Source organism: Heloderma suspectum, chromosome W (assembly GCF_057233095.1).
Source record: "Heloderma suspectum isolate Gila_16-S chromosome W, 16-S_ref, whole genome shotgun sequence".
Lineage (NCBI taxonomy): Eukaryota > Metazoa > Chordata > Lepidosauria > Squamata > Helodermatidae > Heloderma > Heloderma suspectum.
This window is the reverse complement of record NC_139475.1, coordinates 1,451,862-1,475,950: the sequence shown is the minus strand read 5'-3', so window position 1 is coordinate 1,475,950 and position 24,089 is coordinate 1,451,862. Positions and strand designations below refer to the sequence as shown.

Below are 24,089 nucleotides of genomic sequence, written 5' to 3'. Positions count from 1 at the left end.
CAGCCCTACCTGGAGATGCTACCGGATCGAACCTGGGACCTCCTGCAGGCAAAGCAGAGGTTCCGTCGCTAAGCTGTAGGCCCACCGGTGAAGCGTAGAGAAGAGAGCAGAGGTGTTGATTTTTGCTCCTGAGCATCACGACGCTACCTCACGCATCGGTATCATCCTCCCTGAGTTGCAGTCGGTCTCCCATGTGCTTGTGTTGCGCCGGCTTCTCCACCCCCCCACCCCCACCCCAACATGAATTGTAGATGTTGGGGAGGGTGCAGAGAATTCTCTCCAGAGACGCCTCGAACCATTCCCCAACGTTTGCATTCCCTGAGAAGGTGTAACCCCCAAAGCTCCTTGGAGGGACGGCAAGCAGCGTGAGGACCCATTTTAAGTCAGTGGCGCAGGCATGCGCCATGCGCAGCTCGCACCAGTGGCAGGCAGATGCAAGCAGGGGACCTGGGGCGGGAACACCGCTGGATTTCATGGCCGCAGTGCCGTCGAGGCTGCGGCCCTCCCCAAAACACCCCTTGCTGCTTCCTTCCTTCATGCACTCGATAAAAGATGAAAAAGCCGCCATCAAAACGGCGAAGCCTTTGAAAGGGGACCCGGGACTCTTTGCGATGTCTGAGGCGTGGGAGGGCAATGTGTGAGTGTGAGTGTGTGTGTGGGGGGGGGGGGGATACAGTGAAGAGGAGAAGGGTGGGAATATGTTTGTCTCTCTTTCACCCCCTTCCCAGGTTTTTCTCTCCCCACACCCCAGCCTCCGCCTCATCTTTGCGCATTTCAGGAATGTGCCACCAAGAGCCCCACAACGTTCCGGGGAAAGCCCAGCTCAGACGAGGATTCCTTGTAGGCAGCCCTCGTGACTCGCCTTCCTAACACGGATTCCCCCCTCCCCCTCTTCCCTCCCCCCCCCCGCGTCTTTCCCCAGCCCACGCATCCTCTGCAGAGAGATGCCCCGTTGCCATGGCAACGAGGCAGGCATGGACCCTCTGATGATACATTTTTAAAAAAAGAAGCAGCACCCAGCTGCAGCCATCAATAATTCATCCGCGATGCCTGCCGGCTTTCCCCCGAATCCGCAGAGGGAGGAGGGAATCCCCTTCTCCAGAAATAATCTGCATTCGCTCTGGGGATGGAGAACCCTTCACGACTCCCCTAGGCGTGCGCACATACGCACCTGTATAGAACAAAGAATAGGACATTATCTTTTTATGGTAGATTTGACAGTGCGCAGGAGCTGGGGGAGAAACACAAGGGACTGGGCGGGAAGGGGGGAGAGTGAGAGGGCTTCCCCTGCTTTGCCGCCCCCGCACTGCTCCGCACAGATGAGTGCAGCAGGCAGGCCGGGGAGGGAGCAAAGGAAGGAGGCGCCGCAGGGCATCTGGAGAAAGTGCAGGTGGATCCAAGGAGCGCTATGAATAGCCGGGCGCACGTGCGGGGACTCCGTAATGGGGTCTCCCCGTCGCCGAAGGTCACCACTGTGGCTTGAAAGGCTCGCTGGATTCCGTGGGAGCGCAGCAACAGAGCTGCGCACCGAGATGTGAAGGATGGACCGGTGCAGACCTGGAAAGAAGGGCAGCCGTGCGGGGAGAGAGCAATATTTCGGCATCCGCAAGATGTGCATTTCTATATTCAGCCAATATATTAAAACCCATTAAAAACAGTGACGATACAACCAACAAAGCATTCAGTCTTTCCAAGCCACCTCCAATCTCCTCTCTCCTGTTGCAACATGTTTCTTCCCGGTTTTGGATTTCGCTAGACCGACAGCCGAATTCTGAGCGTTCTGAAATCTGCCACCATTTGTGTGTGCTGTGCGTACATGCTACGCTTACGCGAACAGACATGACACGCCACTCCCGAGTGGCTCACCAACCCCTTTGCACCACATCGCCTTGGAGGGAAATCATCCATGTGCGGCCAAAGCGTATTATTCCTGCAGTCGGGTTTGCAAACCCCACAAATCTGTGGTCCGTATCGAGCTCACCGGTCCTTTCCCTGGAAAAAAACACTCCTGGTTTCCTCACCACCACCTAATGTATTGATTTATTACATTTCTGTCCGGTCCAGTAGCCAAAAGCCGTCTGGGTGGTTCACAACCATCACCCAAGTGTTCACTTCCAGTAACCTCAAGATTAAGAAAGATTCCAGTCCTCATGATTCTGAAGGAAAGATTTTAATAGGAAGCTGCATTCTACCCAGTCAGACTGCTGGCCCATCTGCCCAGGACTGTCTACACAAGGGCTGCAGAAATTCCACAGGTCCCAACCTGGCCATTATGGGTTTTCCAGATAGCCTCACCCCCTTTTCCCCAACCTCCAACTGTTTTGTGGTTTCCTGGCTTCTGTGCGTTTTCCCTCCTATTCTAACAGGTTGAAATGCCTCTCCTAAGGCATAGTTATTACAGTTAGAGCTTCAGGCTAAAATATGCTGATAATTTTGGCCCCTGCCTTTTGGCCTTTGGCCCTGCCCACCCCTGGAATGTGGCTCCCAAGAGCTCCACTGAAATGGAACACAGCCCTCTGGCTGGAAGAGGTTCTGCCCCACTGTTCTCCACCGACTGGCAAGCAGCTTTCCGTGGTTTCGGACCAGAGATTTTCCAAACCGTACTTGGAGAAGCTGGAATTGAACGTCACACCTTTTGCATATGCAAAGCAGAGGTGGGGAAGTTGGGGTCCTCCAGATGGTGAAGGACCCGCAGCATCCTTGACCCCTTCTTAGCTGGGTTGGCTGGGTGTGATGGAGCCCCCCTGCCTGGCTAATGTGTAGCTCTACCATGGAGCTATAGCTCCAGTTGAGGGCAATCCAGGTATCTGCCACTGGGTGGACAGCATCCCCTTTGGGACATCTGGCTGTCCTCTGTTGGAACCAGGATAGTGGGCTGAACAGACCCAACTCAGCCCAATCCAGCAGGGCTCTTCTGATGTTCTTAGCTCCCAGTCTTAACACACATCCTCAGCCGCCAGATTAAAAGAAAAGGAGGCGGCTCCTACGCCATGACGCCATCGCCCGTCCGTAGGACTCTCTTGAGACCGAGCGCTGGCAAAGTTACAGGGAGGGAGAGATGGTGGAAGACACTCTCGGCTGGATGCTGGCCAGGCAAGGGGGATGAATGCCGGAGGCACTGGGGGAGTGAAGAGAACAGAAGAGAAAGATGCGAGGGGGGGAAGATGCAGTGGGCCCAAGGTCACACGCTCAGTGAGGGAGAGCCGCCTTTCCCTTCTCACCCGTGCTAGCAAAGCTCCCTCCCTTCTCAAAGCAGGATGGGGACAATCTCACAAGGTAATAATCCAGGGACTACCAAGGCGTGCGTTTTTGATCCTCAAGTGTTTAACAGCAGCAGCCCTGCTGGATCAGACTGAATGGGTTCCATCGAGCCCTCTATCCTGTTTCCAACAGGGGACAGCCAGACAACCAGCCAGAAAGCCAGCAGGCAGGGCATGAAGGAAACAGACCCCCCCACACACACACACACCGCACTCCCTGCAGTGATGCTCAAAGGCAAACTGCCTCTAACTATCATGTCTGGATGCAAACATGAGAGCCTAGCTAGAACGGACCATGGCGGGTCCATCCAGTCCAGCCTTCTAACTGTGGCCAGGCCAGCTACAAGAGCTGCTTCAAACACTGCCCCCCAGCAGAGCTCTTTTGGGGCTGGGGGGGAGCAGTCCCCAGCGCTGAGCTCCTGATCCCTCCCCCTCTTTCTGCTGCCCCCGCTCTCAGAAAAGAAAAAAAAGCAGGAAATTAAATCTGCCCGCTGAAACCGCTGTCAAGGGGGGTGCGGATGGCTTTGTAGGTGGTGACTTTATTTGCTGGATTTATACCCCACCTTTCCACCAACGAAATGGTGCTCAGTGTTTCTGGGTGTGGGTGGGGGGCGGCTCTTGGTTACTAGTCGCCCCAACTGGGGCAGATGAGAGCACTCTCCAAGCCCGTAATGGGTTGTCGTCACACAGGAGAGGGCTGCAACCTTTTCTCGATCACCCAAGAGAGCAGGGCACGAAATAACGGGCTGAAGTTACAGGAAGGCAGATTTAGGAGAAACGTCCTAAGGCCATGGATCCGACTGCCTAGGGAGAAGGTGGAATCTCTGTCACCGGAGGTATCCAAGCAGAGACTGGGCAGCTGCCTGTCAGGGATGTTATAAACAAACCATGGTCTGGTTAACCACAACGAATCCACAGTTCACAACCCAACATCAAACCATGGGTTCTCTTCATGGGTTGTTTGTGGTTAACAAACCATGGTTTGTTAGCACAGCTGGGTTCAGACAACCCGACAACTCAGGGTTCAACAACAACCCGCGCTCAATCCATACGCAAGGTTTGAGTGTCAGTTCTCAGGTTGTGCGAACCCTGCCGAGAGCATCTGTTTGTCTGCCATCCATTAGCGGTTAGCTATTAAGGCTTAAAGCAGGACTAGAATTTGCATGACTTCACCTGGCCAGAAAAGTGATCATCAAAAGTGAACACAGATCATGGATCTGCCCCATCTACAACTTGTTTATATCGGCTTTTCCCAACCTGGCACCCTTCAGGTGTGTCGGACCACAGCTCAAGATCTCGAGACCCAACGCTGGAGGGGCTGTTCCTCTCTGGCTTCTCTTTTGGAAGAAAAGGTGGCCCACCAAAAGCTCTTGGGTGCTGGGAAGAAAAAGCTCCCAGAACTGAAGGTCCCCACTCAAAAGGCTCAGATTTCTACGGGAGGCGTTGCCGCAGCTCCATTAAACACAGGCTGCAGCAGGATGGCAGAGCGCCACATGTGTATATAAATAGGCTTCTTCCCCACCAGTGCCCAGCTGTGGATTCTCAATCTCATTGAGAGTGGAGATGCAAAACCGTGGGGGGGAAGCAAGAGGCCCAGTAACTGCAGAGAGAAAATAACAGCTGCCCAACCCACAATAAAGCTGGGCGCATAGGTGATGAAGCGCTGAATTCCATCCTAAGAAACACAGCTTCGCATTGGAACGGAAGTCAGTTTCTAGTCCTCATTGTCACAAAAGACAGGCATGGCATTAGGAGCTGAGAACACTGCCTGGGGCTGTCACCCACACCCACGATTGTACGGCAGCGCTGGAAAGCCAGGAAACGGGGGACCCAGATTTTGGAGAGCTTCGGTGTTCATCTTTTTAAAAAAGAGAACAAGGTTCTAGTCCTCACTGCTGTGGAAGGCATACGGGCGACACGTGGCCAAAGACGGTATCCTGCTCCTCACAACGGCCAACCAGATGCCCCCACAAACACGGCATGAAACCCAGTGACCCAGTTGCTTGCCCCCAGACCTCAGCATCCACTGCCAAGAGGTAGCATGCCCCCAAGCCTGGAGGCTCGGCAAAGCTAGCATGGCAAGCGGATGGTGCAAGCCCCCTTTGAAGCCACAGCTCTGGACACGCGAGAATGCAGAAGCAGGCTGGCGGCTCCCTCTTAGCAAAACGGCCAGTCCAAGCTGCCCCCTTCACCAAGCGGCTCTGCTCCCAGGCACACTGGGGAAACTTGCCAGAGAGTCGGACTTCCGGAAAGGTGTTCTCTGCGGCTACGGGCCTGTCAGCAGCCTCGATAGTTCTCGGTCAGTGAAGAGTGCCTTCCTCTCCGCCGGGGCCCATAAAATATGGGGACGCACATATGTGCGCGAGAGAGACCAGCCCAGCTCAGGAATGCAGCCTTAACTGCAGCTGGCAACGCAGCACTGCCCGGGGGGTTTGCAAAGCAGGGCAGCTTGCTTGCAAAGCAGCTACTTTGGTGGGAGGCCAACTACGGCAAATGGAAGTTGGGGAGGAGAAGCAGCCTGGGGGAGGCGCTGCTCCCTCTTCCTTCTCCTCTGGGCAATGCTCTCTCGCTTCTTTATTAACGGGTGCCAAAGGCCAAACCAGATGCAACAGCGATCACGCAACTGGCCGACAGGCTTCTTATAAACAGCAGGCTTGGGAGACCCAGTTCAGACCAGGGCTGTACAAGCGTGTGCGCGCGAATCCGTCCCATCGCTCCACTGGGGTCCCAGTCCAGACCCCTCCCCCTTACTTGCTATATACTTCAAAAGATCCCGGCCAGACTGGCATCGTATCTAGCTCATTCCTCAGGCTACAGACTGTACAACAGGGGTGCAGAACCTCAGGGATCAGAGCCAAATCCAGGCCTCTGGAATCCCCCAATGGCCTAACCCCCTCCCCTTCCCCCCAACTACCGATCCTTCGGTAGTATCTCAGCTTTTGTGCAGCTTTCCCCCTATTCTAAAAGGCTAACATGCCTCTCCTATGGGCAGGAAGAACTTTAAATTAAAATATGCTGGCATTTTGAGCTCCACCCACCACTGGAGTGTGCCCCCCCGCGCCGAGCTTCTCCAGCCCTTGATCTAAAAGGGGTTCCCCATCCCTGCTTTAAAACCAGAGGCTCAGTGTGTTGAAGATGTCCATGCCACAGATCCCAACGCCGGCTCAGTTGCCAGACCTGCCCCACTCCCTTCCCTTTAAGCTGGCTATCCCATTTTTAAAATAAAACTCAAAATTAAGTGTGTTTGCTCAGTTTAGCATGAATTTGCTCGGATGTGCTCATGTGTGTTTTAAGAGGCACCACCTTTAAAAAAAAACACAGTAAAACTGCTCTAGAGATTGGTGTGTGGACATGTTTGGCGGTGGGTCCACCACATCACATACAGACGCCAATTGGTGCTGCACACCAATTTTGCTGCAACTCGCAGAGCTGGTTTTCAACTGAGCTCATGGCCATGCACAGAGAGAGGCGGACAGACAGAGGGCGCAAGGTGTTTGTTAGGCCACAATACAATGAGGTGAGGTGTTCTTCCAGGAGAGGGGCTCACAGATCATTTTGTGCTCGCATTCTTCGGGACACCTATTCAAAAAAGCTTTGCACACTTGCAGAAAAAGTCACAGAAAACAGAGATGCCAATGGCACAATTTAAAGACTTTTATTCCCTTGGGTGGGGGAGTTTACAAGATGGATCGAGATATGCGTGTTCATATATTTTTTTAAATGCTGAATTTAAAAAGAGGGAGAGAGGGAGAAAGAGAAGACACCAAACTGGAAGCCCAGCTTATACAAGACAATTGTTGTTCTAACTTGCTGTTCCAACACCCCACAGGTCACGATCCAAACTCCAACCAACAGCCCAGCCTTCAGCACAGAAACAAACCTTATAATCAGCTTGTCAGCTCATGACTTGGCCACACTGCGCCTTCGCCAGCTTAACTGCAGCACGGCACGGAGAGTGCGTGACCTTCTTCTGAACTTGATGGGGGTGGGCAGGGGGAACCCTGCAAGAATGGAAGGGGCTTCCAATTTTGTTCCAGCACGCTGGGCGGGATAGTGGCTGTATAAATGGAGCAATACAGGTTCCCCCCCCCATTTCTCTCTTAACCCCCAGAGATTTCAAGAACCAGAGCCTTTGAATCTCTGCACTTCATTGCTGAATCGTCAGACACATGCCAGCCCCACGCCAAGAATGCAAAAGTCTCGCGAGCCAGGCCTGAAACTGAAGGTTTGTCAACAAATGCCAGCACGTGGAGGAAGACCCCAGCGAGCCCGGCATATTCTCTGGGAAGGGGGTCTGCGGTTGCTGTGTTCGCCAGGCGGAGAGGCAGCTGGCGCTGTGGAAAGGAGCAAGGGGAACTGGCTGAGGGGCCTACAGGAAGGAACTGGCCAAGAGGTGGGCAGCTGCTGAAGCTACACCAGGGTTGCAGGCCAGGTCCTGTTCAAGGGGAAGGGATGGTGGTGCGTTTGGAAGAGAAGGAATCTTGCGCAAAGCTCCCCCTCCTGCCCTATTTGGGCATGTGTTGCCTTCAGTCGACAAGCCAAAAAACAGCAAGACACAGATGCCTCTTGACTTATGGCTGGAGAGGAAACCCCCGAAGGTGGACTTTCCACTCAAAAATGTGCCGGACCGAAGGAGAACTGATGAGAGAGGGAAGCGTTCGACTCCAGCTTGCCAGAATCGCACCACCGTCAGCCAAGCGCTGGCAAAGGGTGCTGAAGTCCAAACTGAGAGCCTGGCATAGTTGTTTGCAGTATGTGGGACACGGCCAGGAAGAAATGCCACCTTGGGGCTGGTACCGTAAAGGAGAAGAATCAGAGCGATGGAACCCCAGCCCAGCCCTGTCAGTGGGCTTTGGACAAGCTGTGGGGAAGCATCACCACCTCACATCCCCTAAGGGCAGTGAGAAGTATGCCCTGATCTAGCCGTGTCATTGCTGCAGCAAGGAGAGCAAACTAAGAAAAGCATCCACCAGATCGATGCTTGGAGATGAGGGTGACGTCACCTTGGCCTTTGCAAAGGGAATGTGAGGCACACGGAAGGGGAACCGGCCTCTCCGGTTGATGCGGACAAGGGCCTGCTAAGGCCAGCAAGCTCCATGGGCAGACGGGGGGCAACCCGTGGCAGGGCCACCTGGCTACTCCATCTTTGGTTGCCTCCCACTGCTGCCCAAGAGGCTGAGATGAAGGCAGGAAGAACAACCGCTTGAGGAACTGCTGGGATGCCAGGCAATGGAAAGCCGGGGGAACAGGAGCAGGGGTGCGCAACCTAAGATCAACGAGGAGGGCAGAGCAGAAAAGTAAGTGCGAGAGGCCAGAGGGCAAGTGCGAGCGGCCCACACTCAAGGTTTTTTTTGAAGGGAGTGCCAGGCTTTCAGCCCAAGCCTGAGAGCGGCTCCCTTTTAGCAATGTTACGTGCATCCTTTCAGGAGGCAAAGAATTCCAGAGGGATACAGGGGCTGTCCTATGCTGGGCGCCAAGTTCCTCCCTGTGGCAGGACTGTGAGAAGGTTGTACGGGGGCGGCGGAGGACTGTTGAACGAGCTGCGCGAGAAGCCAGCTCTTCCCATGCAAGCACAGGCTTCTTCGCACAAGCACCACAGGCTGAATGACAACAAATGACTGACTGAGCAGGGGGCGGTGAGTCCCTGCGACAGAGAGAGCCCTTGGCCCCGTTCTAATGGAGAGGGCCGGCTTGTACTGGGGCCCATAACTGCAGGTAGAGGCTGACATGACTGAATGCTCCTCCACACCAGATCTCCCTCCTCTTCCATGCAAGGAGAAAGCAAGCATGTCAGGGAGAAGGCTGCGCTTGAACTCACCTCCCTGACACGAAAAGGTTTCTGTGTGTGGGGAGCTGTATTTTGCAGGAAGGAACATCTGGGTTCCCTGGACACAGAAAGCTACTGTGGCTAAGGAGAAAGGAAAGAGTCGTAGCCAAGCTTTCTACCCGACGCGTGTCTTTTTGTGTTGAACCCCTAGAAGATCAAGATGGAAGGGGGGGGGGTCCAAAGGTGGGTGGGGGGGGAGCCAGCAAAGAAAAGGAGAGGAGGAGAAAGGAGAGGGAATTATCTGCACACTTTTCTCCTTAGCGAGAGCACGGCGGGAGGCCGCCGGACTGGCACCGGCCGTTCCCCAAGTGTGGAAGCTGACAGCGGGGAAAGAGAGGCAGGAAGGGTCTCTCCCAGCCCACCTCCCCAGTCTCATTTCTGGCTGTTGTAGGCCACGTGCCTCTGGTTCATGGGGTTCTCGGGGGACTTCATCCACTCCTTCTTCAGGAGCTGCTTGAGCTGGGAGAGGCGCATGTTGGGGTTCTCGTGCTTCAGCCGGGGCAGGTTGACCTCTTCGAAGGCCGTGAAAGCCGCCTTCATCCGGCGCTCCGGGTGCCGGTCCAGGTCATCGGCGACGCTGGAGGAAAAACCAGGCGAGGAGAGATTAGACCAGGTGCCCAGTCCCATCGGGGACCCACAACCCCAGCCAAAGCTCTGCCGGCTTGCTGAAACCCGGACCAGAGCTTGAGGAAGCGTGACACAGGTGCAGGGAAATGCTTTCAGCCCAGGGGCCAAATTCCGCTTCAAAGAAAGTCTCGGGGGCCGCATTCCAGTGGGTGGAGCGGAATGCCAAGGAAGCGGGGCCCAAAATACAAAAAATACCAGCCTGTTGCAGCTTGACGCTCTTACCACCAGTCACTAAGCCGGAGCATTGGTTTCTTTTCTTTTTTTAAAAAAAATTATTAATTCTCCAAAACAAAATTAAACAAACCAACAGAAAGAAAAAATAAACAAACAAAACATTAAATAAAAAGAAACACATCAGATTGAAATCTAATTATTGACGCTGGGTAGTACACTTAATATATATGTATATTTTTCCCCTTTACCTTGCAAACCAAGATACAGGTGGAGTCCACAGGCTGCCTGGAGTTTTTCTTTATAATTCCTCACCATAACAAATCATATTTAGTCTCTTTCCCACAGTCTGAGGAAAAGCCTTAGCATTTTGACCTTATAAAATGAAGAGGAAAATGCACAAAGACTGGGAAACCATGGAATGTGGTTATAGAGTCCTGTGTTGTTTGTGGTTTCATATTTTTATGTTAGATTTATTGTCTTTTATACTTTTAACTGTTGGTATGGGATTTTAGCCTTTTAACTGTTTGTAACCCACCCAAAGAACACTGTTTATTGGGCAGATTAAAGATGAACCAATTAATTAATTAATTACTGGTGACTGGGGGGGAAGGACGGGGGCCAGGGGTTGTGGCAATCTGACACAACTTAGAGGGCTGGGCTGGGACTCCAAGAGCACCAGTTTTGGCCTCCGGGCCCGAGATTTCCCACCCTGGCATAAAAAAACCCATTCTGCGTTCTCTCCAAGCCATTGACCCTCCGGGCCTGGTGGAGCTTTAACACAGAGAATTGAAGGTTCTGTATTCGAATCAACAGCCATATTTAAGCAGAACAAATTAGAAGCATCGCTTTTGGGAATCAGGGAGTAGGTTAGAGAAACACTGGTTTGCTCGCCCTCTGATTCAAAGAGAGCGTCCGCCTCCACCACGGATGTTAAGGTGACGAGGCTGACCATCCCCGAAGCTGCGAGTTCCCAGCTCAGCTGAGATCCAGGCCCACATAGCTCAGGATCGTACGCTGACTGGCAGTGGCTTCCCAGGGTTTCCAGACATGGATCTTTCCCAGCCCCGACCTGGAGGTGCCAGGGATTGAACAGGGGACTTTCAGTATGCAAAGCAGAGGTGTGTCCAGCCACTGAGCTCTGGGTCTTCCCCCCTGTGGGAACAGAGCCCACATCATGTAACCTGGGGCGGGGGATGATGAGCTGCACCCTCTTCTGGAATATGTAGCAGCAGCCCTGGGAACCAGAACGCTTTCTGGGAGGAGAAGCAAGGAGAGAAGGAAGAGGCCTGCACCGTCTCCCCAAAGCTGGTGCCGTCCAGATGTGTTGGGGGAAACTCCCACCATTTGGGGAGTTGCCCCTGACACATCTGGACGGGATGAGCTTGGGCTCTCAGAAGAGATTCAGATCTATTTTAAACTCCCCGCTGCTCAAAGCAATACATGCGCAGTCTGATTCCTAGTTTATCCCCCCCGTCCCCGCACAGCCACGAGGTCTGAAATCTCGCCGGCATTTCTTTTCCATTTTTAGCACAGGAGGTTGCGGCGCCTGCTCCACTCCTACGCCTGCGGAGGCAGAGATGTACGGTCCAGGCAAACCCCACCGCAGAAGCCCAGCCCAGAGTTCCTCTGCTGATCGGCTCTACGCGGGGGGAATTCTCAAGCATGCACATGCCCCCTCCCCAGCCAGCCTCTATCGGCTCACCTGAGCACTGCGATGGCATCTTCGATGGTGCGGGCCTCGACAGCCCCTTCCTCCACGACTCGGCGGTTGATGTTTTCTTCCAAGGGCAGGTCAAGGTGACTCTTCTGCTTCTCCACTGGAAAAGGGGGAGGGACAGCGTGAGTCCACCCCGAGCCAGGGAGGGCCACCGGGGGGGGGGGGGGGAGAGAAAGAGAGAGGAGCCCAACTAGTTGTTGGATGGCAGCAAAGGGAGATTCGCGCTCGGCTTGGGAACCCCTCCCTCCATAGAACTTCACCCCCCCTTCCAGAGATATACACACAGACACACACACACACACAGAGATGCGCATGCACACAGGTGTACTCAGACAGACGATAACAGAGGACAAAGAAAAGGCCGAGGTGCTCAGTTCCTACTTTGGCTCAGTCTTCTCCCTAAAGAGGGTCTGTGACCCCCCTGGCAAAGGCGAAGTGCAGGCTGAAGGGGCAGGATTGCAGCTTGAGATCGACAGGCATATGGTCAAGGAACACCTCATTACTTGGAATGAGTTCAAATCTCCAGGGCCAGATGAACTGCATCCTAGAGTCATAAAGGACCTGGCAGAAGAACTCTCAGAACCGCTGTCTATTCCCTTTGAGAAATCATGGAGGACGGGGGAAGTGCCAGATGACTGGAGGAGGGCTAACGTTGTCCCTATCTTCAGAAAGGGCAAAAAGGAGGAACCTGGGAACTACAGACCAGTCAGTCTGACATCAATCCCTGGGAAAATTCTGGAGCAGATCATAAAGCAATCCATCTGGAAGCACCTTGACAACAATGCCGTGATTACTCGAAGCCAACATGGATTTGTCAAAAACGAGTCCTGCCAGACAAATCTGATCTCATTTTTTGATCAGGTCACCTCCCTTGTGGACTGTGGGAATGCTGTAGACATTATATACCTCGACTTCAGCAAAGCTTTCGACAAAGCGCCCCATGATCTCCTGATGAGCAAACTAGCTCGAAGTGGGCTAGATGAAACAACGATCCGGTAGATCCAAAGTTGGCTACAGAATCGGACTCAAAGAGGGATCAATGGGACCTTCGCAAACTGGGGAGAGGGAATGAGTGGGGTACCGCAGGGCTCAGTCCTGGGCCCAGTGCTCTTCAACACTGTTATTAATGACTTGGAGGAGGAGGTGCAGGGAATGCTGATCACATTTGCAGATGACACAAAATTGGGCGGGATAGCTAATACTTTGGAAGACAGAAACAAAATTCCAAGTGATCTGGACAGACTGGAGCGCTGGGCAGAAAACAACAGAATGACATTGAATAGGGATAAATGCCAAGTTCTGCACCTAGGAAAAAGAAACCAAAGGCACAGTTACAAGATGGGGGAGACATGCCTCAACAACTCGACAAGCGAGAAGGATCTTGGAATTGTTGTCGATCACAAGCTGAATATGAGCCAACAATGTGATGTGGCTGCAAAAAAGGCCAATGCTCTTTTGGGCTGCATTCATAGAAGCATCGCTTCCAAATCCCGGGAAGTCCTAGTCCCCCTCTACTCAGCACTGGTTAGGCCTCCTCTGGAGTACTGTGTCCAGTTCTGGGCACCGCACTTTAAGAAGGATGCAGACAAGCTGCAGAGGGTTCAGAGGAGGGCAACGAAGATGATCAGGGGAATGGAAACAAAGCCCTATGAAGAGAAACTGGAAGAACTGGGCATGTTTAGCCTTGAGAAGAGAAGACTGAGGGGAGACAGGAGAGCGCTCCTCAAGGACTTGAAAGGTTGTCACAGAGAGGAAGGCCAGGATCTCTTCTCCATCATCCCAGCGCGCAGGACACGGAATCATGGGCTCAAGTATCAGGAAGCCAGATTCCGGCTGAACATCAGGAAAAACTTCCTGACTGTAAGAGCAATACGACAATGGAACATATTATCTGGGGAGGTGGCGGGCTCTCCCACACTGGAGGCCTTCAAGACGAGGCTGGACAGCCATCTGCCAGGGATGCTCTGACTTGGATTCCTGCATTGAGCAGGGGGTTGGACTCGATGGCCTTGTAGGCCCCTCCCAACCCTACTATTCTATGATTCTGTGATTCTAAGACTGACACATGCACACAGACAGACACACAGACACACATGCACAGAGAGACGGGCACACACAGAGACACGTGCAGGCACAAGTGCACGCACCGCACAAGGGCCTTTTCTAAATGGAGAAGCATTCAGATCCCTGCAGCTGGAAAGCCAGCATGTCAGGAAGAGGAATTCCACCCTATCCTGCTCCTTGAGATGGCAGCTGGCTATGGGCAAGGAACTTTTATTTTTTTGCACTCACCGGCATCTCCGTTCTCCTTCTGCTCTTTCCGGAGCGTCTCATCAATCTGGGCACGGGTGACTTTGCCCGGGGTGAGCGCTTTGGGCTGCTTCCCCTTGAGCTTCGCATCTTCCTCTTCCAGGAGGCGCTGGAGTTCCTTCTTGCGCTCCACCTGCTCCAGACGGCGCTTCTCACGCTCCTCCTACAGCGAAGGAGGGAAAAGAGCACAAGTCGGAGTCATCAGTGTTTTGCATCAGTCCTCCCCCAACCCGGCTCCCTCTGGATGTGTTGGACTACAGCTCCCATTGTCCCCAGCCGGCTGGGGACAATGGGAGCTGTAGTCCAACACATCCAGAGGGAGCCGGGTTGGGGGAGGACTGATGTACAGATTGCCCTGCAAAAATACAACAATGACAAATAAATAAAACAGGGAAACCACCATGCTGATTTTATCCATTCGCCTCTTGTGCTGAAGACGGCTGACATTCAATTTGACATATGAAAGTATAATTAACATTTTTTTTAAAAAAACCCCAACAGCCCTGCAACAATGGGTCTGCACTCTCTCAAGGTATGGAACAGGACTCTTCATAAAAAGGCAGTCTTATTTTCCTATTCCCTCCCCATCCATTTTTCCTTGTGTGCTGTGTCTTTTTAGACTGCCTGGGAGGGCAAGGATTGTCGTCTTCTTTTTTAATAATTATCGTAAGCAGTTTCGGGGGGGGGGGGCTTTTTTTGTCTGAGGAGCGAGATTAAAATGCTTCAAATGAATAAATACACGCAATGTGGCAAAAGGAGAGATAACGATAGATTAAACGATTAATCAAACTTGACTAAGGGGAAGCTGACAAGAACGCAGAGGCGTGAAATGAAAACTATTACCGCCTCCCAATCCGCCAAGAAACACCCAATCTATACAGATTACAATAAAATCAATAGCCATTAACAAATCCATAAGCCTAGGAAACGCATTAATGGCCACCAATAAAACCAGAGACTGTATCGGCGAGGAGTTAGGATTTAAATACACCACTCCCAAACTCCATGCATACTCTTCCAGCTGGTTAGAGAACTGACAGCCCAGGATGCATTTCCCATACATCTTGCAGCATCAGTGCGGGCCCTGTTCTGGATGCATCCGCCTTCCGAAGCGAGGCAGACAGGGACCAGTAGCAGGGCCTTTTCAGTGGTGGTGCCATGTCTTTGGAACATCTGACCTGGATCAAGGACTGGTTGGCACCGCCACTGGTGTTATTCAAGTGCCAGAGGAAGACTACTTTAATTTCCCTCCCCCTGTTGCTTGCTTTTCCTTTATTTCCCCTGCTAGGGTGCAGCTCAGTGGTAGAGCCCCTGTTTCACATGCAGCAGGTTCCGGGTTCAAACCCTGCCACCTACAGATCAGGATAGGAAACCCCTCCCCTCTGAATCACAATACTGTGCTGAATGGTGCAGTGGTCTAACTCTGTGTCTACATTCCTATTTAAATCAGAGCTTTATTCAAAAGCATGAGGGCTACACCTTATGTCATCTGCCGGGGAAGAGCCATAGCCCTGAGACAGAGCGCCTGCTCTGCACAGAGAGGGTCTCAGCATCAGCCCCTGGCAGCTCCGGGCCAGATTGGGAAAGAGCCCTGCCTGGAACCCCGAAGAGCCGTTGCTGCCGGTCGGCATCGGCAATGCTGGGCTAGACGGTCGCAGGGGGGTCTTGACGCGACTTCCAATGCTCCTGGAATAACTGGCAGCGTCTGCAGCGCTGACACCTATTCCACTGTAACCCGGCACCCTCCAGTTAGGATGGACTACAATCCCCACCACCCCGTCAGCAGTAACTGGGGATAATGGGATTTGTAGCCTGGCCTGTCTGGAGGGCCCCAGCCTGACCCACCCCTTGTTGCCCCCAGGAATAAAGAAAAACCAAACAGGCCAAGGGAAATTAAAATATTCTTCCTCCGGCACCTAAATAACATCAGGGGGGGGGGGGGCAACTAGTCCATTCCAGGCCGGCTGTTCCAAAGATGTGGTGCCAGCACTGAAAAGGCCCTACTTCTGTCAGCCAACTGCTCACCCAGCCCTCCATGAAAGCCTTCTGGACAAGAACGCCGTGTCAAAACACAGACAGGGACCCCCCGAACCACCCTCCTTTCGGTCACATATTCCGTAGCGCCGGGGAGCCTCTTTGGAGGTACATGATGTCCGACTCTTCCAGGGAAGGCACTGCCAGCACAGAGTGAGCAACAAAGCCGATGGGAAGAACACACTGCTGGCCAAAGGTGGGAGCCACGGAGGAGAACCTGAGAGTCTGGATGCAGCCTGCTTTGCAGAAGAGCGAAACAAAACAACTCCTCAGGAGCAGGCACATCAAGTCGGAAAGGCCTCCCCAACGCTGGAAATTGTGCCGGAAGCCACCCACCGAAGCAGGGAAACGAAGGGGTCAACATCCCCTCTGTGGAGGCGCTTGCCAAGGGCCGTGCATGGCTGTGAGCATGGTATGGGAGCGGTGGCAAGAGTGTGGGTGAGTGCATCAAACGAAGCCCCCTCCTCGGCCGGGGACTGGGGGGAGAGAGCAGCAGCGCTGGGACTACCGATGAAATTCAGGACAAGATTAACACTAGCAACATTAACAGCTTTCTACTGTTAATCCTAAATGGGGCCACAAAATCAATCAGCGTAATGTGGGGTGGGGAGAAAGAGGAAGAGAAACAGAAACAGGAGGGAAAAGGAGGAAGAAAGAAATAGAAGGAATTCAAGGGAAGGCCTCAATGAGATGGATAGAAAGCAATACAGAAAACAGAAAACTAGACAGAGGGAAAGATGCAGAGAGAGAAAACAGACGGCAGAAGGAAAAACAAGAAACTGGGAAAAGAATAACAGTGACGGGGGAGAAAAAGAGAAGGATGCACACACAGAAAGAGAGAGAAAGGTGGCAAAGGGGGTGAGGGGAGAAAGGAAGGAAAGGAGAATTAAGAGACTGCAGACAGACAGACAACGCTGTGAAATCCCAGAGTCAAAGGGCTCATGCCGTAATTGGAGCAGGAAGCATTAGCAAATTAACACAGGTGCTTTGAGCAGGGGAGATGCCCTGCAACAGGAGACCAGCACTCCATGTCCCAGAGACAGACGGCCTGAAACCTGAGCCTCGCGCACAGAGAGGGCCGGTGCTCCCACGTCGGCCTGACGTGGCGGAGAGCTGCGAAAGCGCCTTTAATTAGGCCTCTTGTCCAACGTCAGAGGTGGCTCTGGAGCTAACGGCCAAGTCGCTGTCGCACCCACAGGCCAGAGGGTGGAATTCAGCCTGCCTCCGGTACAGCGCTGCACGTCCCAGTTGTGGCTCATTTTAGCAGCAGTGTGCAAGGATGGAGGAGCTAAGAGAGTTTGGGCGGAGGAGAGGGAGCAAAATTTGATCAGGATGGGAAATCGGTCTGGGAAATCTGGAGATATTGGGGACTCAGCCTGGGACCCTTTGCGCACAAAGCAGGTGAGCTGCGGTCCTTCCTATAAAGATGAAAACAAGCTCCCAGTCCTGAATGTTCTGAATAAAGGGCTGGTTTAAATAGGAACATAGGAAGCAGCCTTAAACAGAATCAGATATTTGGTCCATCTAGTTTAGGACTGTCTACCCTGAATGGCAACCACTTCAGACGACAGGTCTTTCTCAGCCCTATGTGAGACGCTGGAGGCTGAACATGGAACAAGGGAGAAGCAAAATATTCTTATCGCCCCAGTCCATCACGCACTCCCAAGGAATCCCTGCTTGAGCAGGCCTTGAAAGACGCAGCCACAAGGCGCATCCCCCACTCGGCTTCCCAGATACTGAGGGGTACCCTGCCCGAGCTCTACTATCTTTTGAGGGAGCACTCCTGAGGGTGGCGGATGCTTCGGATGTTTGCATGAGTAGGGCTTGTAGTAGAATGTTTTGTGCCGCAAGACCCACCCTCTGGAAAGCCTTCCAAGCTGTCATTAGACAGCCCCCTACAGTTCTGACGTCTCCTCAAGACCCTTCCTTCTCACAGGCAAAGGGGCCATGGCTCAGTGGTAGAGCCCCATCTTTGCATGCGGACAGTGCCAGGTTCAATCCCCGGCAGCATCTCCAGGTGGGGCTAGGAAAGAATCCTGCCTGAAAACCTGGGGAAAACCTGCGGCTGCCAGTCAGTGTTGACAATACTGGGCTAGGTGGACCCAGGGTCTGACTCAGTATAAAGCAGCTTCCCATGTTCCTATTCAAAGCAGCCCTTTTTTTCAGACCCATGAGGACTAGAACCTTGCTTTATTTTTAGCACTAGGACCATAGCTCAGTGGTAGAACACATGCTTTGCATGCAGAAACTCCAAAGAGCCGCTGCCAGACACAGCAGGCAAGGCAGAACTACATGGACCACGGTCCTTCCTAAAGCAACAGGGGGGACGAGTTTATGTTACACTGGAAAACGCCCCCCCACACACACAGCAACAGCGGGACTACAGAGTTTATTCATTCACTCTACTCACTACAGCACCTACCCCCAACTGGTACCCTTGAAATGTTTTGGACAACAGCTCCCAGCATTCCTGACCGCTGGCCATGCTGGCTGGGGTTGCTGCGAGTTCAAGTCCAAAACCTCTCGAGGCCACGAGGTTGGAGAAGGCTGCACTACAGGAACGGAGGCAGTGGTTAAAGGGACTGGCCCGTTGGCTAATCAAGCTGCTACCGCCATCGCCTGGCCAGATGGGGGAACTGCTCCATTGCCAATGGAAGCAGGCAAAAGACACGAAGGGACTAAGACAGGTCCCTCTGTGCCCCCAGGTTCTGGGCACGCACTATTCGGAATATTGGGCAAGAGACCGAGGAAGCGAGGCGCAGGGGGCAGCAAGGCCCAAACACTCATGGAGCTTGAGGGAAGACTGCGGCAAACACACACACACCTGTCAGCCCAACCTGTCTGTGCCGGGATCAAATGCAGAAAAGGCGCTCAGGTGCTTTGCCTGCTGAAGAGCTCTGTGAAAAAGTTATGTGCCGCACGGAAAAGGCCGGCAAGTGGTTCCGATAGGTCTGGCCATCTCCGAAAGGAGATCTGTAGAGCCGGGAACAGGCCAGAAAAAGACCAGGGGTGAGGGAGAGTTGAAACACCTTCCTCACAAGGAAGGGGGTGGGATGTGAGAGAGTGACCCCAACAGGAGAGGGAGAACAAGTCTCCCTTCTCCATTTCATCTGTCTCCTGCTTAATTTTACCTCTGAATCCAAGAAACCAAGTCATATTAAGATTAAAACAAGCAGCACCAGGCCGTCCAGAGGCAGAGAATTCAACGCTATGTTTTGCTGAATGCTTTGGAACCAGCTCCAGGGAATCTGGGTCTCCCATGGCATCATCCCCTATTTGAAGTCCGTGAGAGGCCTTCCGCTCAGTCAGATGGAAGCAGCAAGAGACAGAAACAGAGACAGAGAAAGAAAGAAAGAAAGAAAGAAAGAAAGAAAGAGCAGAGCAGCCAAATATCTAGGCCCAGAACAGGAGTGGTGGAAAAAACAGGATAGGGGCAAGAAGGAGAAATTGGCTTCTCAGTGTTCCGGGCTCTGAGCATACAGTAGCTGAGAGGTTAAACACTCATCACTTTGATACAAAGAGCAAACTACCCTGCTAAGCTAAAGCCGTCCGCAAATGTGATACTACTGCAGTTGGACTTGATCACAACTGGGGTGGCTCTCTTACTAGGAAACATGCACGTCCTCCATTTGGGGTTAATACACAGGTTTCTCCCGACACTGGCTTTTCAGCAGTTGGGAACCGGTCGCCCTGATTTAATCCTGCATATATTTGCGCTCTTGCACAGGAATGGGACACCCCCCCACCCCCTTTGCTACTCCTGACAGCACAAGGGCTTTCGGCTCCTCTGTTTACAAGCCTCCCATGCTCTGTTCCGGTATCTACCAGCTTTTTGGCTGCTATTTCATGCACCTGGCTAAGTGGACAGAAGCGGATGCCACAGTACAGATGTTTTTAAGGCTCTGGGGCGCTTTGTGTTGTTTTTGCTGCAGCAGACGAAGCCCTTCTGGAATTTATCCTGCAATAAGAGACGGAAGAGCGGCATGCTAAAGAGCCCACAAACACAAGCGCCATGACCTCCGCACAAGTTTCATATCCCCAATTACGCAAGCAGTTCAGAAGTTCGGAACTTTTCCCTTCTCCCATCTTCAGGAGGACGCAGGAGGGGGAGACTGAGGCCTTGCGACTTGAGAGACTGGGTGTAGAAGAGTAGCTGAGACAGCAGACGATGACTAAGAATGGAAGAACAGCCATGCTGGATCAGACTAAAGGCGTGCCCAGTCCAGCATTTGGATGCCACAGCAGCCATCAAGATGCCTCCATGGGAAGCCCGCAAGCAGGACATGATGGCAAGAACCCCTCACCCTTTTGGGGTTCACCTGAGACTGGTTCTCAGCGCCATGCTGCCCCTGACCCTGGCGGTTGCACTTAATTTATTAGCCACCCATCTGGCTGGCTACCCAGCCACTCTAGGCGGTGTGCAATACTAATGACATGAAATGCAACCAATTTACATCGCCAACTGAACAAAACAACGTAACAAATCAATCTGAAAAGACCCCACGACACACAAGGAAAAAGGAATGGGGAGGGAAGAGGAAAACAATTATCCAGACCGTCAGTAGGGCTGGTGGAAGGGCCTCTCTTCCCCTCTTATCTCCAGGGGGTGTGGGCGCGTCCAACGGGAGCGCACCCCAATGTTTCTTTGTCTGCTCCTGTCTCCCTCACTCCTTTCAGTTACAAGTCATTACAACAAGCAGCCATTCACAGCCGTATCCTCGATGAAGTCCACAGTTCAAATCTCACCATGAACGCACTCGGAGGCCTTCACCAAAGCACTCCGTCCCCACCCTGCCAATCTGCAACGTGGGGACAATGGGGGTAACGCTGAGCAACCTCACAGGGCTGTGGCAAGAAAAGCTCCCCAGCCTCATCTTTGGCCCTCAACCCGTGATAGAAAAAATAAATGTTTTTATTGGAGAATTTTATTGTTTTGAACTGCTTTTATGGCATGTTGTACATCGCCCAGAGTGGCTGGGTGACCAGCCAGATGGGCGGTTAATAAATTTAATAATAAATAAAATAAATACCACCACCCCCCCCAAACCCTGTAACACAGGCAGGGCTTTTCCTCAGCCCCGCTTGGGAGACTGAACCAACTGTATGCAAAGCAGGTCCTCTGCTGCTGTGTTATGGAGTTACCTGTAAAAATAAAGACTGCAGTCCTCAGGGTTCTGAATAAAGGGCTGATTTAAACAGGAACAGAGAAAGGTGCATTATACGGAGTCAGAACCTTGGTCCATCTAGTGCTGCCAACACTGACAGGCAGTGGCTCTCTGGGGTTTGAGACAGGGGTATTTTTCCTAGCCGTACCTGGCGATGGTGAGGATTGAACCCAGGGCCTCCTCATGCAATGCAAGGACTCTGCTACAGCGCTATGGAACGGGGACACCCCCCACAATGGTTCCTGTCTTTCCAGGTTCCAAAGAAGTGATGGAGCTCCAAGACACGCAGAAGGAAGCTCGCTCAGCAAGACGCACATTCGCGAGGTCGCACTACTTTTCTCGGATCAGGCAGTTCAGGAGTTCGCCCTAGCTGCCTTCACACGATCCACAACGCACGCAGATTCGCATCCCTCGCCCAACGCTGTCCCTAGGGGCCCAGAGCCGCCTCTGCGTGGGGGCGAGCACGTTTAAGGAGGGCGCGACACACAACGGGTGCAAACCCGCGCTCAAAAAAGAAGGGCCGTCGCTCCTCGGTACCTTTCGCCCCCGACGAGGTGGTGTGGAGGGGGCCACCCAGCAAGGCAGAGGTGGCGGGTCGGCACAGAGCAGCCGTGGGGCCAGAGAGGAAACGTGGCTACAGGAGTCATGGAGCGGGGAGGCTGGTTTGGTTCGAGGAACGCGTAAAATCCTTGCTGAATTGCAGGAACCTGCAGCTGAAACGTCCCACACCGCTAACGGAATCTGCTGTTACTGTGATGTCTAGAAGCTTGCACATTTTTTTTAAAAAAATAATAATAATAATAAACGCCCCCAAACTTTTTGCGGGGAACACCCCCTGCCTACCTTCCGCTGCTCCTTCCTCATGACGTGTTTGTCCTCGTCCTTCCAGAAGGCATCCTCCAGCTCCTTCTGCCGCCTGGCATCAGCCGCCGCCTTGGCCTCCGCCTTCCTCGCCCGGGCGGCCGCCGACTTGGTATTCTCCCCCTGGAACTTCTTCGGCATCCCTCAGGGTGCTCTTGCCTGGGAAGCAGGAGGGTGTCACGTGAGCAGCGAGAACAGACCCCCACCACCACCACCACCACCCTGGCGCCCACCAGCTGTGCCGGACTACAACTCCCAGCATCCCCAGCCGGCTGGGCAGAAGCCCCAACTCAGAGCATCAGCCTTGCTGGGCAAGTCTGGCAGCCTCCCCGCTGCACCGCCCGGGCGCCCCGTCCAGACGCGTCCGGGGGCTGCCGGCTAGGGGATGCTGGGAGTTGTAGTCCGAGACATCTGGACCACGCGAAGGGCTTTTGCAATGAAAAATATTAGCACTTCATTGAAATTCGTGCGCTAACAAGGGCATTTCAAGACTGGGGCTCTCCTGCTGCTCCCCCTCCGGGGGTCTCCACGCGCACCCCCTTCCCCGGCGCCCCCAAGTGAGGGCGGCTTCCTCCTGGGGGGGCAACAGCATCCACTGCCATCCTACCCGCCTCCCTCTTTTCCTTACCTGCCGCCTCCACCTCCGGGCGTCGCAGCCTTTGTCCGTCACGCCCCCGCCCCTATTTATCACGTCCCCATCGTGGGGCGTGGAGGGGGGAAGGCATCTTCCCCCATTGCGAGGCCTTTCCCGCCATCTTTGTTGAGGGCGGCCGGCATCTTTGTTGAGGGCAGCCCCCCGTTTCCGTTCTCCCCACCACTTCCCTGCTTTCTCTGTCCCTCCTCAAGGCAGTAAGAAGGGATTGGGGGTCGAGGACAGAGGAAAATGGGGCAGCCGTCCCCCTCTCAGAGAAAGGTTTCAGTGTTTTGAATGAGGGTGCCCGATGCAAAGATGGCGCCCGCGGCGACACGGCCGAGGAGGGCGTTCAGAGAACGGGGGGAAAGGTCTGCCCACTACGAAGATGGCCGCCGGTTGCATCCTGTAAGGCGCGCCCTGCGCAAAGATGGCGGCGCCGGGATGTCTCTCATACGCCTGCGCATAGCTCCTTCAATGTCAATATGCCCGGTGTTAATATGGCCGCGGTCTGCGTCACGCCGCCCTTTGCCAAGATGGCCGACCAGTCGTCTTGGTAACGGCTTTGCTCGCTCGCACACAGGCGTACGGCGCAGGTTGTAAGGGCAGAGACCGCTACAAAGATGGCGATTTCGGCTTCAAAATTAGTGTTATTAATCTTTTTAAAAAAATCTTGAATAAGCAAGTACAGCAACCAAACAGAAAAAAATAGTGGCCCTTAAGGCTCAGAACCCCCAAAAGGTGCTGGGACAAAAGCAAGAGGGGTTTGGGGGCTCAGCTTTACTAAGCTCCAGCAGCAAAATTGGAACACACATATAAGTAATAGTGGCAAATGGAACAGTTGTTGTTGTTGTTCAGTCGTTCAGTCGTGTCCGACTCTTTGTGACCCCATGGACCATAGCACGCCAGGCCTTCCTGTCCTGCACTCTCTCCCGGAGCGTGCTCAAGTCCATATTCATTGCATCCGTGATGCTGTCTAGCCATCTCATCCTCTGCCGTCCCCTTCTCCTTTTGCCTTCAGTCTTTCCCAGCATCAGGGTCTTTTCCAGGGAGTTTTCTCTTTGCATTAGGTGGCCAAAATATTTGAGCTTCAGCTTCATTATCTGTCCTTCCAATGCGCACTCAGGGTTGATTTCCTTTAGGATGGACTGATTTGACCTCCTTGCAGTCCAGGGGACTCGTAAGAGTCTTCTCCAGCACCACAGTTCGAAAGCATCAATTCTTCGGCGCTCAGCCTTCCTTATAGTCCAGCTCTCACAGCCGTACATTACTACTGGGAAAACCATAGCTTTGATTAGACGGACCTTTGTGGGCAAGGTGATGTCTCTGCTTCTTACTGTGCTGTCTAGGTTTGCCATAGCTTTCCTCCCAAGGAGCAAGCGTCTTTTAATTTCATGGCTACAGTCACTGTCTGTGGTGATCTTGGAGCCCAAGAAAATAAAATCTGTCACTGCTTCCATTTCTTCCCCTTCCATATGCCAGG

General features: G+C 53.2%; 1 protein-coding gene across 1 annotated transcript; it reads right to left on the bottom strand.

Annotated features, from left to right (window-relative positions):
* Window positions 1-6,899: 6,899 nt before the first annotated feature.
* LOC146333914 (coiled-coil domain-containing protein 124-like) lies at window positions 6,900-22,640 on the bottom strand. Its single transcript, XM_084825266.1, has 5 exons — window positions 22,604-22,640; window positions 21,958-22,134; window positions 13,898-14,078; window positions 11,591-11,705; window positions 6,900-9,664 (listed from the first exon to the last, which is right to left on the bottom strand). Exons 2-5 carry the CDS (start codon window positions 22,114-22,116, stop codon window positions 9,460-9,462), a joined length of 660 nt encoding a protein of 219 aa, XP_084681392.1. The 5' UTR covers window positions 22,117-22,134; window positions 22,604-22,640; the 3' UTR covers window positions 6,900-9,459.
* Window positions 22,641-24,089: the final 1,449 nt, after the last annotated feature.